General features: G+C 35.5%; 1 protein-coding gene across 9 annotated transcripts in view; it reads left to right on the top strand.

Moving 5' to 3' along the window:
* CEP170 (centrosomal protein 170) overlaps positions 1-17,766 on the top strand; it is a 129,259-nt gene extending 111,493 nt beyond the window's left edge. For 6 of the 9 annotated variants that reach the window (XM_036096991.2, XM_036096987.2, XM_036096989.2 and 3 more), the window contains 6 exons: positions 1,095-1,272; positions 3,280-3,450; positions 7,018-7,106; positions 12,816-12,909; positions 13,652-13,703; positions 15,431-17,766. In XM_036096991.2, coding sequence (XP_035952884.2) covers positions 1,095-1,272; positions 3,280-3,450; positions 7,018-7,106; positions 12,816-12,909; positions 13,652-13,703; positions 15,431-15,720 — 874 coding nt within the window. In that variant the 3' untranslated portion in view covers positions 15,721-17,766. The remainder of the gene's footprint in view (positions 1-1,094; positions 1,273-3,279; positions 3,451-7,017; positions 7,107-12,815; positions 12,910-13,651; positions 13,704-15,430) is intronic. The other 3 variants (XM_036096990.2, XM_036096984.2, XM_036096985.2) reach the window with 2 other exon arrangements.
* The last annotated feature ends 453 nt before the right edge of the window (positions 17,767-18,219 follow it).

An 18,219-nucleotide genomic window follows, 5' to 3' on the forward strand; every position in this document is an offset into this window, starting at 1 on the left:
AAAGCAGGAATATCAGTGGTAGATTATTAAGTTTCTCCCTCTTAAAAAAAAATAACAGTAAAGGAAAAAAATTCAATTTTTTCTTTTGCTTATCACTGATAATATTTATTTAGTTCTTCAGTCCGTGTGGCTGATAGCACAAATAAATGGCTCTTTGGAAATGAGCTCTGCACCTGGGATCTGGCCCTGCCTTAGCTATTTGTAAGTTGTGTTGTCATGATCAAGCCCGTCACTTTCTCTGAGAATGTGTCCTGATTCACATTCAGTTAGAGAAGTCCTACCTCACAAGAACTTTGTGACTCTCAGATGACCCAATGTTACTGTGACGTGCCGTGCATAGTGTGACGGCCTGAGTTGGAGTTACTGACCTCTTCGGGCATCTGGGGAAGCTTATGGAGCTCCTCTCAGGATAGTGCTCCTAAATGCATCAACATAAAATACGTAGTTGTGTTTCAATATGACTGCATTTGTTTGTAATGTTATCAAAATACTTTTAAAGTGACAGAGTAATATATGGTTCTTTGTTAACATACTAACTGGAACATTATTGCTGTGGGTTTCATGACTGCCGTGGGTTTAATTTTGAAGTAGTAATGACTGATTGTTTTGAGATACCTATAGCAACTATAATGTGATTTCTGTTGGTGGAGATACCACAGAAAATACCACTATTGTTTGTTACTTGTATTTATAATTGAAAGAAATGCTAAGCTTCATTTGAAGGTTAGTGAAAATGAAGTTGTAATTTTCTTATCCAGGGTCAGCGACTCCTTGGGTTCTGTTTACCCTTGCCTTCTATTAAAGCTGATCATTAACACTAACGGGTGTATTTTAAAAGACATATCACTACCTCTAGGTGTTTAACATATTTTTCAAAGTGACAGTTTATGTGAAATTTAGTTTTATTAACTTTTAGAATTAAAGTTTAAGACTTTTAGTATCCAAATAGTTAAAAGGATTTCCAAAAAATCTTAAGTTTTTGGTACAAATCTTTAATTGGATACACAACTCACGTAACTGATTCTATCACAAATGATTGTTTCTGGAGCTGTTATTTAAAAGGGATTAAACCTCTTTTCTACAATTATTACCAGGATCAGCCAAGATCTTGCTCTCATTGCTCGGGAAATCAACGATGTAGCGGGAGAGATAGATTCAGTGACTTCCTCAGGCACTGCCCCGAGTACCACAGTAAGCACTGCCGCCACCACCCCTGGCTCTGCCATAGACACTAGAGAAGAGGTAGGAGATCTTCATGGAGAAATGCATAAGGTTCTTTCTTTTCTTTATTTCTTTTGCTTTTAGCTTTTTGCTTAGTTTATTTTAGTTACATCCACCCTTCCTGTTTGCATGAAGCTCTGCATTTTCCAACTTTCGTTTAAAAAATTTTTTTTTGTTTTTGTAACAAAACCAGCAAAGGCTAACATTTGGTCTACTATTAACATGAAGCTGTAAAATTATTTAAAACAAGCACTTTGTCAGCCAATTATTGGTGTATGGTTTCACTTTAAAGTGTGAATATAAATGACATCCAAAAAGCAAACTAAAACTTGATAAATGATATAATGCTTCTATAAAGTTTGGCTATGAAAATACTTCAATTAAAAAAGTATCTTTATGCCCAGTTAGCCAGTAGATATCTCTACTAGCAAATGCAGAGAAAATTATACAGTTTTCACTACTTTAAGTAATTCTGTTGAAAAATACACATATATACTCAAGGATACTTAGAAAGTTGAAATATATGTATTTATACACACAGACAAAAATACATGTATATTCAGTTTTGAAACATCCTTGTAAATTCTGGAATGGAAGGTAGCATATGTGGACTACTGCCCTTCCCAAACCAGGGCCTCCTGCTCTCCAGCTCCCGGGGCCAGTATTTGTATAACCTTGCTCCAGAAGGTGGCTTTGATGGATAATATAAAATGATGGTACTCTGCCATGTTGGCTCTCTTGATCTGGTGCAAGCAAAAGATTGACATTTGAGAGAATGAATTAAAAGTTTTGTTAGGACAAAGCCACATTCTTTTGTTTAATTATCATCTGGCTGTTTTGCGCTACAGTATCAGAAATGAGTAGTTAGACACTATATGGCTGCAAAGCCTAAAATATTTATTATCTAGCCTTTTACGGAAAAAAAAAATGCCAGCCTCTAATGAGCTTCCTTAATTTTATGAAATAACATCCTCAGTAGTAGCCCAAAATGGCTAGCCTTTTTGACAAATTTGATTCTGATAAACTATGTTAATAATATTTTCTTCCTTTGCTTTTTGTTACATTCCTTTTATAATCTAGTTCTTTAATGGTCATTTTTTTTTTTTTCCCTTCATGTGTTGTCTGATTTGGTAAATGAGCTTTCATGAATCTGTGTAGAGTTTTGTTACCACATTGATCAATTGTAAATGTATATAGAATCATCCTCATTGGTGAAAAACAAAAGGATCTTCTCGGTGGCAAGACATACACAATTCTTCTGGTACATTTAAAATGATAAGATATTATTTTCTCAGCTATCTAACTAAATTTTACCTAACATGATTATACATTCACTCAGACCCAGTAAAATTATTCAGACATTTCATTGAATGGACTTTCATTTTTTCCTTTTTGTTTTATCTCTGAATATTGTACTAAAGTTTATTCCTTCTTCAGTAAACCTGAGTTACTTTGTATTGTATTTGTATAATTTGCACTGTAGATGGCAGTATGTCATTTTTACTAGAATATGTAATTTCTGTAGCATTGTTCAAAGCTTACCTAAGACCAAAATACTTATTTTGTGGATTTAAATTTTTTTTCCTTTTGTAAACTTAATTGGAATTTACAATTTACGTATCTGTGAAGAAATTTGGCACCTGGATTTGGGGAGGAAAAAAAGGAAAAAAACGATAGGAAACTAAAAGGAAAAGAAACATTATTTTACATTGGTAAGGCAATGTGAGTAAAATAAACTTGTCCATCTACATGGCTCAGCTTTTTCTACTTACCATCTGTTTTCCATTTGGGGAAAATCTTATCCATTGAAGAATTGAATTTAGCATAGTTCTGTATTTTGGATTTTAAAAAATAAAATCTATGTAGATGAACATCTATTTTATTAAACAGGTACCTTTAAAGTACTTATAAAAAGAAAGAGTAATTGGTTTATTGAAGATATCATGCTTCTGTTACTACCTGACAATGGAATAACTTCTGTCTAAAAAAGAAAATTATAATACCAGTATCGGTACTTTTCCAAATTATTCTCATAAGGATCTGCTTTTGTCCTATTAGTTGGTTGATCGTGTTTTTGATGAAAGTCTCAACTTCCGAAAGATCCCTCCATTAGTTCATTCTAAAACACCAGAAGGAAACAACTGTCGGTCTGGTGATCCAAGACCTCAGCCAACAGAGCCCCCTGATCATTTAACAATTACAAGGCGGAGAACCTGGAGCAGGGATGAAGTAAGTAAACCATAAACTTTAACAAATGTCAGAGGAGGCATGTCCTGTTGTGGGAAAAGGAGTAACTGTTGGATAAATGGGGCTGGGGGAAAAAAGCACTTGTCCTTATGAGTAGAATGAAATTTCATCCTGACATCACATCATGTACAAATAATTAACTGCAAATGAAGTAAGTTATTAAGTTTCTAAAGGGCGCAAAAGCAGAACTTTAAAACTTAGTAAAAAATACAGGTCTTTCACATTATAGTCAGGGGTGATTTCTTAAAAGACACAAAAAGCTTTGACTTTAAAAGATTGATAAATTAGAGTGTATTAAAGGACTTTTGTGAAACATACAGTCAACAAAGGATTAGTATACAGAATACATAAAGAAGTCCTACCAATCAACTTAAAAAGGCAAAAACAACCCAATAGAAAAATCTCCAAAAGACATGAACAGCATTTCACTGAAGAGAAATTACCTATGATCTTCAAAATACAGAGGTGTTCAACTTCCTGAGTATTCAGAGAAATACATTTCAAGACTACAGTGTGATTCTTGTTCAATTGAGAACAAATTAAAAGTCTTTTAAAATATTAAGTGTTGGGCGCCTGGGTGGCTCAGTTGGTTAAGCAACTGCCTTCGGCTCAGGTCATGATCCTGGAGTCCCGGGATCGAGTCCCGCATCGGGCTCCCTGCTCGGCAGGGAGTCTGCTTCTCCCTCTGACCCTCCTCCCTCTCATGCTCTCTGTCTCTCATTCTCTCTCAAATAAATAAATAAAATCTTTAAAAAAAAAAAAATATTAAGTGTTTGAGAACGTGGATGCATAGACTCTTATGTATGGCAGTGGAGGTCAAATTTGCTGCAGTCACTTTGGAAAAACGGTTGATATTATTTCCTAAAGTTGAACATAAACATATCCCATGATCATACCACATGGTTTTACTGCTAATACATAAACATATCCCATGATCATACCACATGGTTTTACTGCTAGTACATACTCAAGAGACACCCATTCCTATTTGACAGAAGTAGTCATGCAAAAGAATATTACAGCACCACTGTGGACAATAACAAAAACTTGGAAACAATCTAACAGTTTTTATCAGCAGAAAAGTGAACATATAAAGTGGTATGTTTACAAATTGAATAATTACAGAGTAATCAAAACAAATGAACTACAGCAATATGCCACAATATGGATGAATTTTAGCCATATAACATTAAATGAAAAAAGTAATTCTCAAAAGAGTATATATAATGTGATTCTTTGTCACACATTTTTAAAGATTAAAATATATACTTAGGACAGAAATAGATGTAACAAAATGATATGAAAAGGAAGGCAAGGGAATGATGAATGGGATTCAGGATAATGTTTAACCTGGGTGGAGGGTGGCAGGGAGATAGGATGGAGAAAACCATATGACTAGTGGTAGATTACATCAGTCAGCTATTTCTGCATAACAAACCACAAAAATCTTAGTGGCATAGAGTGGTAAGCATGTATTTATTACACACCTGTGAGTTAACTGGTCCAGCCCAGCTGGACAATTAAAAGTTGTAGGTCGAGTCCAGGTCTGCCCATGTGTCTCTCATATTGCTTGGACAAGTTGGCTGCCAAGGCTTCTTCTTGTCATGGCTATATCAGAAGCACAAGAGAGCAAGCCCCACCATGCAGGCACATTTCATCTTCATGTCGTGTCTGCTAATATCCCATTGGTGAAACCAAGTCACATAGTGGAGGTCAAAGGCAAGTATCCTCTTTCTGTGGGATAGGGAATGCGTATTTTTCGCCATCTATTCTGTTCCATGGTTATTGCTGCATTCTAGCTTTTGTTTTGGCTGTTAGATTTATCATAAGTTTGTAATTTATAATTTATCATTAAAGAGAAAGAAAATGTGGTCCAAATTGGACTAGTGATTTATATCACGAATTAAGAATTATGATTAATTGTGTACCTGTGATCCAGTGCAGGTAAAAATTGTTAAACTCTCGTAAAAATAAATGTGGCCATGACAAGTCAGGTATAGGGAGGCTTATTGAAAAGGTTTATGATCATGGAAATTAGATGAAATGAGTGTGGGAAAAATTCAGGGATATAGAGGAGTTTATTCACAAAGAATGGTTATTTCAAATAGCACCGTGGGAAGAGCTAATTGAGGAATGCCACGCAGCAGTGGTTACAGGTAAAGGCTTCGGGCGTGGGTAGAAGGGGAATATAGAAAGTAGCAGAGGACAGGAAGGGTGTGATCGTAGGTTGGCATCCTGTGAATTCCTGGACTCAAGGAACAGGAGCTAAAAGTTAGTATGTCTAAGAATGTGTATATTTGCAGTAGTACTGAGTAGAAAAAGATGTCCAAAGGGAGAGCATGTAGCCAGCTCCATAGTTGCCACTGCAATATCCTGGATGGTTTTAAAACACACTCTGTCCTGGCCAAAGTAATTGATGTCTTCCCCTCTTGCTTTGGCTTGTTTCCTCAAGGCCCACAAAATACCATTATGTTTATTTAGCCTTTCATTGCCTGTATGTTGCTGATCACATCCTAAGTAACTTTCTATCCCACACTAACTTCAAACCCTTGTCATTCTTAGGTTCTCGTTTTCCACGGTGCCTTCCTTATTTATGCCACCGTTCACTGAACTCCCTTTCATTAGAATTTGTGTGGCACTGAATCACAAAATTTAGCACTTATTTATGTTCTTTTTCCTATATACTTTTAACTCCTGCACTGGTCTTGAACGCTTCTTAGCCTCCAAGGCCGGATCTTATTTTCTGGATGGTCTTGCAGAGTCTAGATACAGTTCTGAAATACAAGGAGGTGATTTGGGAGCCCACATCTAGCCCCAGGTTCAGTCCCTTTTCTAGCTTCTGCAGACCAAATCCAGCCTGCCACTTGTTTTGTAAATAAAGCTTTATCTCAGCACAGCCAAGCCCACTTGTTTGCGTGTTATCCATAGCTGCTTTCACAAGAATGAGTTTAGTAGTTGTGACACCAGATAGCCTAAAATCTTCACTCTCTGGCCCTTTACAGAAGAAGTTTGCCAACCCTAGTTTTGCCCATAAATTTCAACTAGGGTGGTACGAACGTCCATCATAAAAATTCATTTTTTGAGTAAATTTTTAAAAAGTATCTCTCCCACTAGACTCTGCCCCAAAAAGTAAGGATTGTAATCTTCTTGATCTTATGTTCATATTATTTGGTGAAAGATTAGATAAAAAACTTAGTGTTCAAAATTAATTCGTATTTTCTTTGTTTTGATCATTTGAATTGGAGGCATGAGAGATGGGATCATGATAGTAATTGAACATAGGATAATATGGGTTGTTTTTTAAAAGTGATATGACCAAAATAGTATGGAAACTGGACATGTTACTTTAAAAAAAAGGAACCCCTTTATTGATATTTCTCTTTCTCAGTTTAGTTATACATAACTCTTAATGACATTCCTCATTGATTTTTTTAATTAAAATTAGCATAAATACTAAATGCCCCTAAACATAGTGAGCTGTGAGTAGTGTTCTTGGTGGTTATACAATACAGTGATAATATTTTAATTTAGTTTTTTTGAATGTTTCAGGTCATGGGAGATAATCTGCTGCTATCGTCCGTCTTTCAGTTTTCCAAGAAGATAAGACAGTCTATAGATAAAACAGCCGGAAAGATCAGGTACTGTTCTGTTACTCAAACCTACGGGCTCACATGGTTAGTAGACACCTGTTCCACTTCGTGCTGACCTGCGACCACCCCCAGCCGGTAGGAACGAGTGAAGGCAGTGCCACCGAACTTACTGCTGCCACCGTCACGTTCCGTCTCTTTTTTAGGTTTAAGTAATTGCCAGAAGCTAGGCCACGTGAAGGGGGCAAAAAGGGAAACAAAAGACTCAATATTGTCAGCCCTTTATAATGTGGAGAGTTAACAGCTACAATTACTTAATTTTATTAATAACCAGATACGGTTTATTCCTCCACAAAGTAACAGTAAGTATTTTAAATTAACAGACCTTTGGGGCTTCTTTTATAAGGCCTGAAACTTGAGGCTAGTTTCCTCTTCTTCATCAGTAAAGAGGACAGTGTGCATGATGCTGTACGACTCAGAATACCTGCATACTTGCCTGCCTTGTGCGCTCAGTCATGAGGGCCTCAGAACTGTGCTGGACAAATAATACACAGTCAAAAATCGTTCCATCTGATTAAATTTGGAGACTTCATTCCTATATAAGGTGCTTTTAATCAGTGTTTATTTCATTTATTTATTCCTTTGGTTAATAATCCTTCCAGTATGTTCTAGTTTTAGAATATAATGTTAGTGGAATTAAATTCAAAATAACAATTTCATCACCTTCAACTACATTGTGTACTTGAGCCAAACTTGAGGCATGCCTGACTTCTGGCATTAGTAAGTAAGCATGTGATTAGACCCTACAGATTTCACTGGGTGGACTTGATCTGTCTGGCTGCCTGCTGTATCGGCAGCTCCTAGCAGGATGGGTTGTCATGGCGAAGGGGAGCTTGGTGACCGTGGGAGAAGATGATGGGATCAGCAGACTCGGAAGTGACATAGTTGCTGGGGAACACACAGATAGACCTCACCTAAGATGATATTAGAGTGCCGATTGCTTAATCACTGCATATGATGAAGATAAAAACAGTGGGCTCACGTATAAGCCTAGTCAGAAATTATAGAATGTGTTATTCATAAATAGCATGCAACTAATTTAATTTCCTTAAAACCAAATGTGAACCTTAAAATGTACACATTAATTTAGAAAGGATCCAATGAAATTGCATTGTTATTATGCTTTTTATCCTGTGTAACTAGTGATTTTAATAATAAAAAGGAAAGAGGGGTGATTGGGCTTGGTTGGAATAAAAGTTGTGAATAATAAAATCAGATAATTAAAGCAAAATAATGAAATGAAGACAAATCACATGGAGATAGCAGAAACCGCTAACTTCATCCAGGTGGATGTACTCAAATACATGAGCTAAAATATAAATTCCATGAGAGCAGTGGTCTTTAATGATAAAGTACCTAGAATATACTATGTAACTATTGGTTAATGAGTGAATATTAAATTATTTTGTAGGAAGTTAAGTTTACTTAAAACTCATAGGGATGTGTGAAAATTGATAAGGGTAAATTGAAAAAACAGTGGATGTCAACATAATGGTAGTCATTAAAATAACTGTTTAAATTAATTATATGTATAAGGTACTCCTTAAGAAAAGACAAACATGCAATCACTTTTTAACTGTTAAGGTAATATGCTTCAGATTTCAACTGTATTTGGAGGGGCTGTTGATACACTTCACTGATACTCTTGAAAAGGTAAAGATATCTTTATGTGAAGAGATCAAGATGTATAGGAGTAAATATATTATGAGGACGTTTGTATAAACCTTTAAGAAATGAACCTGGAGGGAAGAATTATATGTATATATGTACACATATGCACATAGTAGTTATTCTATATAATATGTATGTTTTTTCTGAAAGATTTATATTTTTAACCACGTTCTGTATTATTGTTGTCAAAAAAAATCTAAAAAGTAAAAAATAAGACATAGAAGGCAATAAAGTGAAGAGATAAACTGGTACATTTTTAAGAGCTATCAAGATAAGGGCTCAAGGTGTAAAAGAAGGCTCAAGGTGTAAAATCTATGTAAAAATACCTCAGAAATTCATTGATGCTATGACTTAATTTCTAATTCCTATCATTAAAATTTTAAGATGTAATGAAACCATGTCTGAATATGGTTTGTGAATTATAATATCCCACACAAATATAATTTTATATTGCTTATATGATGAAATAATACATTTCATCAGTGTTTGATGAGTACCCAGTCATGGTAAAAACACATTGAACATCATGTTATTGAATTGTAAGGCTAACTATTTGAGAGAAATCATTTAGATAATTTTTTTCCAAAACTATTTCAAAAGTCTTTTTAAAATATTGTGTTTAAGGTGTTCTTTTAAAAAAACAGCCATTTTAAAGTATGTTTTAAACTACTATTAAAAAAATAAATAAACAGCTATAAAAACGGTTTGCTTTATCTTCTAGTAAATTTGGAAAGATGACCCATATAGCTAAATTTTGCATGGCGTTAGATAGTCAAAAGCTGGGTAAAGTAAGAGAGCTGGGGGGTGATGAGAGACAGTCAACCCTGGAGAGGTTAAGGAAAGGTCCCTTAAAGTTGAGTTTATTAAAGAGTTTGGACTTTATCATAAAAAGCTGTGACAGGCTAAAATGTTAAATATGGGTCCTCTTGATACGCCGTGTTATCCATAGAAATGCCATATAAGTCTCTTCATGTGGTGATGTGACCTGCCAACTGGAAAACTTTGAATTCTCCTCATCTATAAATGGGGAATCCCTTGTCATTTCATCCTACCTGCTGAAATACAAGTCCTCTTTCCACACTAACTGGGTCCCCATCCACTCTTTTATTCATTCAGTAGATTTTCATAGTGCACCTGACTGGTACCATTCTTTCTTCCTGTTGACTGTTCCTCAGTCCACTCTGAACTCATCCCTAGTTTTCTCCAAAGAAAAATACTTCATGTAGCTTTGACATTTAATTAAAATTGAGACCAAAGAACACATTCATTCATTGGTTGATGGATTAATTTAACTGTCTCAGAAATTTAACAGAATTTAGAAAGGTTAAAAAAAGAAAACAAACAAAATAAGTAAAAATGCCTCAGTAAAGTTAATTTGGTGTTATTTTGTTGCCTTCAGTGTAAGCATTGACTTTTACTATGTGTAAAGCACTATGGCAGGCTCTATGGAAGATAATCAGGAGGATCTAACATCATTCTTACTCTTACAAAGTTTACATTTGGCCAGCAAGGCAAAGCATATCTGCTGTTAATTGTTGTACAAGGTGGCATGTGATAGATTGGTGCCCAGTTAGAGGTAAAGGCAGAAGAAGGGTCGCTTTCACCTAGGACAATGAGGGGAGGCTTTATGGAAGGTAGTATTCAAAGATCGGTATAGTTTTTAATAACCAAATCTAAGGGAGAGAGCCTGGGCCTTTTGTGTGGAATACCAGGGTAGTTTGGGAAATGACTGGTCTTTAAGTTTTATGCCAGGAGTGAGAAACTCAGATGCCTACCTGGGCCTAAATATACGCCTGTTTAAATTGCCCCAATACTTTCTATGGATACAATTGAAAATATTTATACAAGAACTGTTTTACAGCATTCTCATGCTATTCCATGTGAAAGTGACACCCTCAAGCTGTGAGCATGGTCCTGTTTGCAAACTACCAGTTAGTAACCCTGATTTGCAGGTATTGAGGGATGTGCCAGAGAATAGATAGTGAAGGGCTTAGAATATGAACCAGAGGCTTTTTATTCTAAAACCAACTGCTTTAGCAAAAAGGGTTTTTAGCTTAATAGTTAAAAATTACTGAATGAAATTATCCTTGGCATTTACTGTGTTTTCCATGCTGACATTAATCGGACTACTATTTTGAATCCATAATGTAATATATGAAGATCATTCGAAAGCTGTGAATTTTTTTTTTTCTGAAAGATCTATAATGACCTTTAAACAAAGACAGTTAAGTTCTAACCATTATGGCCTGGTCTAAAGTCATGTCTTGATCTAGTTTTCTGCTTCCTTAGTATTTAAATAGTGTATTTGAGTACACTTCCTAAAGTGAAAATGCCAAATTTGGCTTCTTAAATCCATACCACAATATTTACGCATTGTCTTAAAGTAAGTTTTTTATCCCTTCAGTGGCTTAGAGCTCTGGGGGGCTTTTTGTGTGTGTGAGTCAGAAACCTCAGGTGACCATTCTGAGCCATTTCCAGCAAAAGTGATACATGTATCCTTTAACGGTTTGAGAAGCCCTTGGGATGCCTGGGTGGCTCAGTCGGTTAAGCATCTGCCTTCGGCTCAGGTCATGATCCCGGGGTCCTGGGATCAGGCCCTGCGTCGGGCTCCCTGCTCAGCTGTGTTCCCTCTCTCGCTGTGTCTCTCTCTGTTAAATAAATAAATAAAATCTTAAAAAAAAAAAAAAAAAAACCAGTTTGAGAAGCCCAAGCGTTTTACCCAGCAACCATAATCTGGCAAAATTCACTGGACTTTTATTTAGCACAGTGTGGCTAAGCGCAGACTTGCTGTATTATACGAGTCTGTTGTAGTTCTCAGTTGGTCCCTGAAACAGTCTTTGTTTTCTTCCCACCAATCCTAATGCTGCAAGTGACTCTTTTACAAATCACATAATTTGCTTACCTGTCTTAATGTCTTGGTCATTACGATATCAGCTCTTAGATGGCTGGCAAGGAGGTTTATTAGTCTTTTGGGTTTAGAAAATATAACAGATGAATATTCTTATATCAGTTTCTAGAACCATTATTGCCCTTTTAAGCATGGCGATGTATAATTGTAGATGTTCCAGACTTGATTTGATGTTGATGAATTTCATGTTTTTCAAAAGTAAGTTGAACTTGGCATATTGATCTTTGAAGAAATACAAATAATTTAAATTAGTGTACTACTTAAACACTGATCAGCTTCCAGTAGTAATAATTTACTTATTTGTACAGTGTTGATGTTTATATAAGACAGTTAAATTAGATTTCCAAGCTCAATAAAGAAATTTTAAAAGAAACCAGAAAGGTGCCTACTATTTCCATCACCCTAAAACTGCTGAGTAATGTCTCAGAGATTCCAAAGTATTGGGAGAGAAGGATACTACTTCTGAAAGACAAATCAAAACTCTGTGATACTTTTTTTATAAGTTTAAGATATTTGAGTTTAGTTTCTCACATCAGGATAATTATCTTTATTGGCAGTTGTTTTTATCAAAAGGATAGTGTTAAACTCCTAATTGGTTGTTGTATACAACTATGCTAACATAAATTAAGATTTTTAAAGACAAACACAGTAAGTACTCCCAATTTTCAGCCTTTAAAATAATGTTCACACTTTAATCAATCAATAATTTTTCATATCTAATTCAGTCTGTTTTCATCTTACATTTATACTGCATATGTTCCATCTGAACAAAATTGTGTTTTAGTAAGTGGTCATCTTATGGTTGATTTACAAATATTAGATAAAATTTTGGGGTTATATCATCTATATTTATCTATATTTGGTTTTCAGTAACAAATAAGATAACTATGAAAGGATTTACGTGTGTATTCATAACTACTCACTTTTTAATATAGATTCCTCACATAAATAAGTTTATTGGTAATATTGGTTCAGTATTTTATTTATAGTTTATGTAATGTTTAGTGGTTTATTTATCCTTGTGGAGCTTTGAAAAGATACATTGCTTTTATATTATTGTTAAACATATGATGGGTTTTTAAAACATGGAAAGTAAAATGCTTATTTTTTTTGATTTTTAGAATATTATTTAAAGACAAGGATCGGAACTGGGATGAAATAGAAAGCAAGTTAAGAGCTGAGAGTGAAGTCCCTATCGTGAAAACCTCAAGCATGGTATGGTAATTTTTCTTGAATATTAAAACATTTAAGAGATAGGTTTATCTTAAAGAAATGATATTCTTATTTTTAAAGTGTTAGTTTACATTTTTAAAAAGATAAAATACACAGATTTGGGAAGTTTTATGCCTTCCACTATCTCTCACAGGGGTTTAAAATGTTGATTGTTTCAAAGTTATAAATGGTATGAAGGAGGAACTTTCTTTATGTTTCTCACTAATACATTCTTGTTCTTGTAATGATTATACATTATAAATAGGCAATTTGAAATAAGAGCCGAACTCAAATAGAAGTGGACATGAATCATTTCCTTTTCCTCAGGAGATTGCTCGTCTCCTCCTCAAGAATCTGTACAGGTTTTCGTGGTTCAGGGAGTCATCCTAAAACTAAGTCGCAGTTGATACATTTTTCAAAGAAAATCCTTATGCACTGTTAGAAAGTTATTGCAAGGTTGATCGATGCAAGTTTTTCAAAATCTTTGCTTATACAGTAGTATCATCTTGAACTTTTCATCTTTTATTATCTTGTTGAAAAAATAATTGTAGTTAAACATTAAAGATTTTAAAATTTGAATCTCATTTTTTGGATATCATAATTATTTCCTATCTTGTTGCTGCAGATATAGTGCCATGTAGATACTGTTAAATGTTGCAAGTAAGAGGAGTGTGAGATTCGTTGCTTATCCAATAAAAATGCTTTACTTACAGTAAGCTAATTTTTGTCATTGCTTTCCCTACAGGAGATTTCTTCTATATTACAGGAGTTGAAAAGAGTTGAAAAGCAGCTACAAGGTACATATATTACTGAATTAAGTAGGAAGAGCTAACGATTTCAGACAAGTACATTCTAAGTGGTATTTCTTAAAATATTCTATTATAATGTGATTTGGTTAAATATAATAACATACGGGTAAAAATATAGTTCTACATATCCACATTACTCCTAAAAAGGAAGCTTTAAAACCCAATATAAATAGGGGCACGCCCCGGTGGCTCAGTGGGTTAAGTGTCTGACGCTTGATTTCAGCTCAGGTCATGGAGTTGAGCCCCACATGGGGCTCCAGCTCAGTGTGGAGTGTGCTTGGGATCCTGTCCCTCTACGCCTCCCCCCCACTCATACGCTTGTGTGCGTGCACATGCACACACTCTCTCTTTCTCTCTCAAAATAAATCTTTAAAAAAAGAAACAAAATAAAACCCAACATAAATAAAAAGGTAAAGTTAAATCTTGGGCATATAGGCTAGCTGTTGTAGACTAGTTCACAGTATGATATATATTATCTATTTTATATGTACATAAATACTAATATATGAAAAATATGTAAAATAATATTAAAATATGTATGCAGCTCAGAATGCTTATTGACAGTTGGCATTATTTATTTGATTTGACATTTGTGATGTAACCCAAATGAACTTGTATTCTGATACAAATAACAGTTGTTTGGGTGAACCACAAGAAAAGAGCGCATATTGGCCAAAGGGACCAGAAAAGGAGGGAGAGAAGAAAAAGAGACTGTGTTTGCCTCCTGAAGTTTGACCGGCCATTATTTCCCCGTGTGCACCAGATCTTACTCCGGCATGAATGCCCGTGTGTGTCTTGAACTAGAAGTCTGCACAACAAGTAGCTTCCAGAGTCAACTGCTGATTCTACTCAGCCTTTGTTTCTTGAATTACCATAGGCAGAATATGTTGGTCCTCGCTAAATGATCTTAACGTCTGGTCAGTCTCCACACCCCGAAGGGTTATGTGTTACCCCCATGGGGAAGAGTGTTAGCTGATGGAAGGGGAGTATACTTTGAAAAGGACCTCTTGAGTAATTGTTATATCAAAGGTGCTTCCTTCTGCCAACTCCCACTCTCCCCAGTGCCAAGTTGAAAATCACTCAAGGATCTTTTGGATGGAAAGCTGCTCTTTCACTGGTCCCTCCCATGGAGTAGCAAGGTCTATACGGCCTGCTGGAGCTGCCGTTGGGTTCTGAGGGCGTCCCCGTGGCTCAGGGCACACACTGATGGCCCCACACTCTTACCAGGATGAACGACAGCATGCTGTGGTAGCATTCAGAGTGGGATGATGTTCTCCCAGCCTCCCCAGCCTTCCAGTTCCTTGGAACCCCATCTTAGCAATGAACCCCAGTTGTCTGTGTGGTAATACAGCTAGGAATGCTTATTAAAATCACACCTAGCGTTTTCCCTATCCTGTCACAGTGATGAAAGCAAATTTCAGAAAGATCTTTCTCTCAAATCTCAGTCTTCCAACAGACTCCAAAAGGGCCCATATGTGAGCCTGTTCATGGCACCAGAGAAAACATTCAGGTCCGTATCGTCTACAGTAGAGGTCAGCCCCCGAATTATTAAAAATGGGTTTTAAATACGGTATCAAAAGGATTGGCCAAATTTAAGCTCATACAAGCATCCTTAGTTGAAACATTATCTGAGTCATAAGCAGTGTTCACATCCAAATTTAACTGCATCTACAATTATCTTTTTCCCCCGTATTCCTTTTTTTTCTTTCCTTCAGCAATCAATGCTATGATTGACCCGGATGGAACTCTGGAGGCTCTGAACAACATGGGATTCCCCAGCTCTATCTTGCCATCTCCACCACAACAGAAGTCCAGTCCCGTGAATAACCACAGCAGCCCGGGTCAGACGCCGACACTTGGCCAGCCAGAAGCTAGGGCTCCCCATCCTGCCGCTCTTGCAGTGTCAGCTGAATTTGAGAATGCCGAGTCTGAGGCTGATTTCAGTATCCATTTCAATAGGTTCAACCCTGATGGGGAAGAGGAAGACGTTACAGTACATGAATGACTTTCTCTCTATCGTTAAAAATGAGTACCTGTGGAATGACTAGGAATATTGGAAGCAGCATAGTGTTGACTTATACAAAACAAGACAGCTTGGTCAGCTACAATCTTGTTCTCTCTGTCTTCTTAATTTTATTTATTTTTTTACCTATGATGTGGTATCCTGTTAATCCTTTCAGGCCATTAGAAAACCACGAGTATGCCCATGTAGGAAAAAGCAGATTGTGGCAGTTTTGCTTTTTGTGGTTTTATGATTTTCAAATTGAATTCTATAAGTGCATCCTTTCCCTTCATAGATCTTTGTTTTTTTTCTTTAAGCCATGCTGTGACCTACAAGCAAATTAAATACCCAACATTTCTGACCCCCATGTCTTCTGTGCCAAGCTGCTCCCCGAAATGGACTTCCTCTTCATCTGTACAGATTTGTTAAACACTTATATTTGCTTCTTAATAATAGGATTTATATTAGTATTCATTACCATTGGATACAATGACATGTTACTCTCCACAGTCCAACTGACCTTTCAAAACAGTCGTTCTTGTGTTCTGAAATTTTCCAGCATATATGTGATTTATATAACTTTGTTGCTACGTAAATTGTCTTGGGGTTTATGGAGATGAACTATTATGTTTGCACTAAGATTTGCCGGGAGTGGTAGGTGGACATAGCTGTATATCAATAAGGACTAACCATCTTTTTTGTACATAGGAGATTGATAATACTGTATTTGTTTTAACCCCTCCATGTTTTACTCCACTTTCAAAAAGCTCAATTTGGCACTTTTTTTCAATTTTTTTTAACGGAAGTAAGATTTTGTCTCATTTTAGGGCAAATGATAACTAGAAATATTAAACTAGACTACTTAGGTGGAGTATATTTTTTAAACTGAAAACACATATATTGGTCCTGTGTTACCGAGTTTATGTGTGACAGTTGAAAAAAAAAATTCCCTTGAAATGATCATGAAGTTAAAATTTTCTTCATTAGGAGACTTGGAGAACCAGTAGTCATAAGATTAGCTGATAGTTTCACTCCCAAGCAATGAATTGCTTCTGTGTGTTTCCCTGTAGGACCCAGTAGTAAATCCTGTCCGTCTTACACATTTATAAGGACCCTGCAAGACGGCAACGATGAAGGCTCAGGCCTATGCTACTAAACAGGAAACCTGTGGAAAAATACCTTCTGTAAACTTGTTTTTTCTCTTTCCAGTAACTTCACATTTGGATAAGTTTTAAAAGAAAGTAATTATCTTTGTGTTTCCAGAACACTATAATTTGGGTGAATCTTAATTCCTTTAAATATTACTTAGTAGACTTGGATTTCTCCCTTGACCCCATCAGTCTATAAAGGTTAAAACTGCGGCTTTGCAACTTTTATGAATGGTCTTTAGTATTTCAGCAATAATCCTGTACTACATTGGTTTCAAGAGACAAACTAACTCTGTATGCTTCAAAACTTTACAAGATTTAAAAACTCCTATACTGTTGGGCCAGTTAATAAAGATGCAAAAAAACCCTTTTTGTAGAGATGTAAAAACAAAAGTCTGCTGTATAATGAATCTCATATTTTTCTTTAAATTAAAAAAAAATGGCAAATGAACTATTCTCCTTGTAAAGCTAACTTCTCCATTCTGTCTAATAAAGGAAGACTGAAAAAAAAAAAGGTTTTAAAGAACATGAATGGAATGATACAAATGCTTTGAAGGAATAGGTGAAACATTAAAACAGGGTCAATCCATTTGAAGAAAAAGTCAAACAAAATAATCACCACTGCTCCCTCTTTTATTTAATGTTTGGGTACTGATTATATCCCCATGGAAGTAGAAGGTAAGGAGTTGTTTAGGAAAATATTAGCATCTACTCAACTTACATTATCCTTTAAGTGTTTACACGGTTTTGTTCAATTATAAACATTTGGCCTTTTACTATGTTATTTTTATTTTGTATGAATACATTATCCTCCTTATTTATTTTTGTTACATTTATTACTTATGTTATTTTGTTATGCATTTACAACTCCATTTTTAAATAAAGTGTTTCTGGAACTTTATACATTGATTGTACATTTTATTCTACCATCTGGTTTGCTAATGCTTCATCAGTTTACCAAATAACTATACACCATTGTCCAAGGCTTAGCAAAACAAGGAATCCTTCAGTTCTAACTTACATGTGATAATTGTGAGACTTCATAGTATTTTGACTAAAGAAGAAAAGATTTCTTAGCAAATTTTTATAAATCTCATTCTCTTAGCTCAATACTCTAATTGTAATGTGCACACACAAGGCCTTTATTTCTTGCTGTCCTGGAATCATCAGAAGGCTTTATGATCATGATATATTTGGGGAACAAAGAAATTTAAAGTATCTTGGACATCCTAAATTTGAGAACTATCCATTCGGATTCATTTTCTTTCACTGCACCGTCCATACCCGAGGATCTTGAATACTGTTCAACATTCTGTTTCTCAGCTTGATCCTCGGAGGCTTTCCAGATCTGGTC

The sequence above is a fragment of the Halichoerus grypus genome, chromosome 7 (genome assembly GCF_964656455.1).
Source record: "Halichoerus grypus chromosome 7, mHalGry1.hap1.1, whole genome shotgun sequence".
In the NCBI taxonomy this organism is placed as follows: domain Eukaryota; kingdom Metazoa; phylum Chordata; class Mammalia; order Carnivora; family Phocidae; genus Halichoerus; species Halichoerus grypus.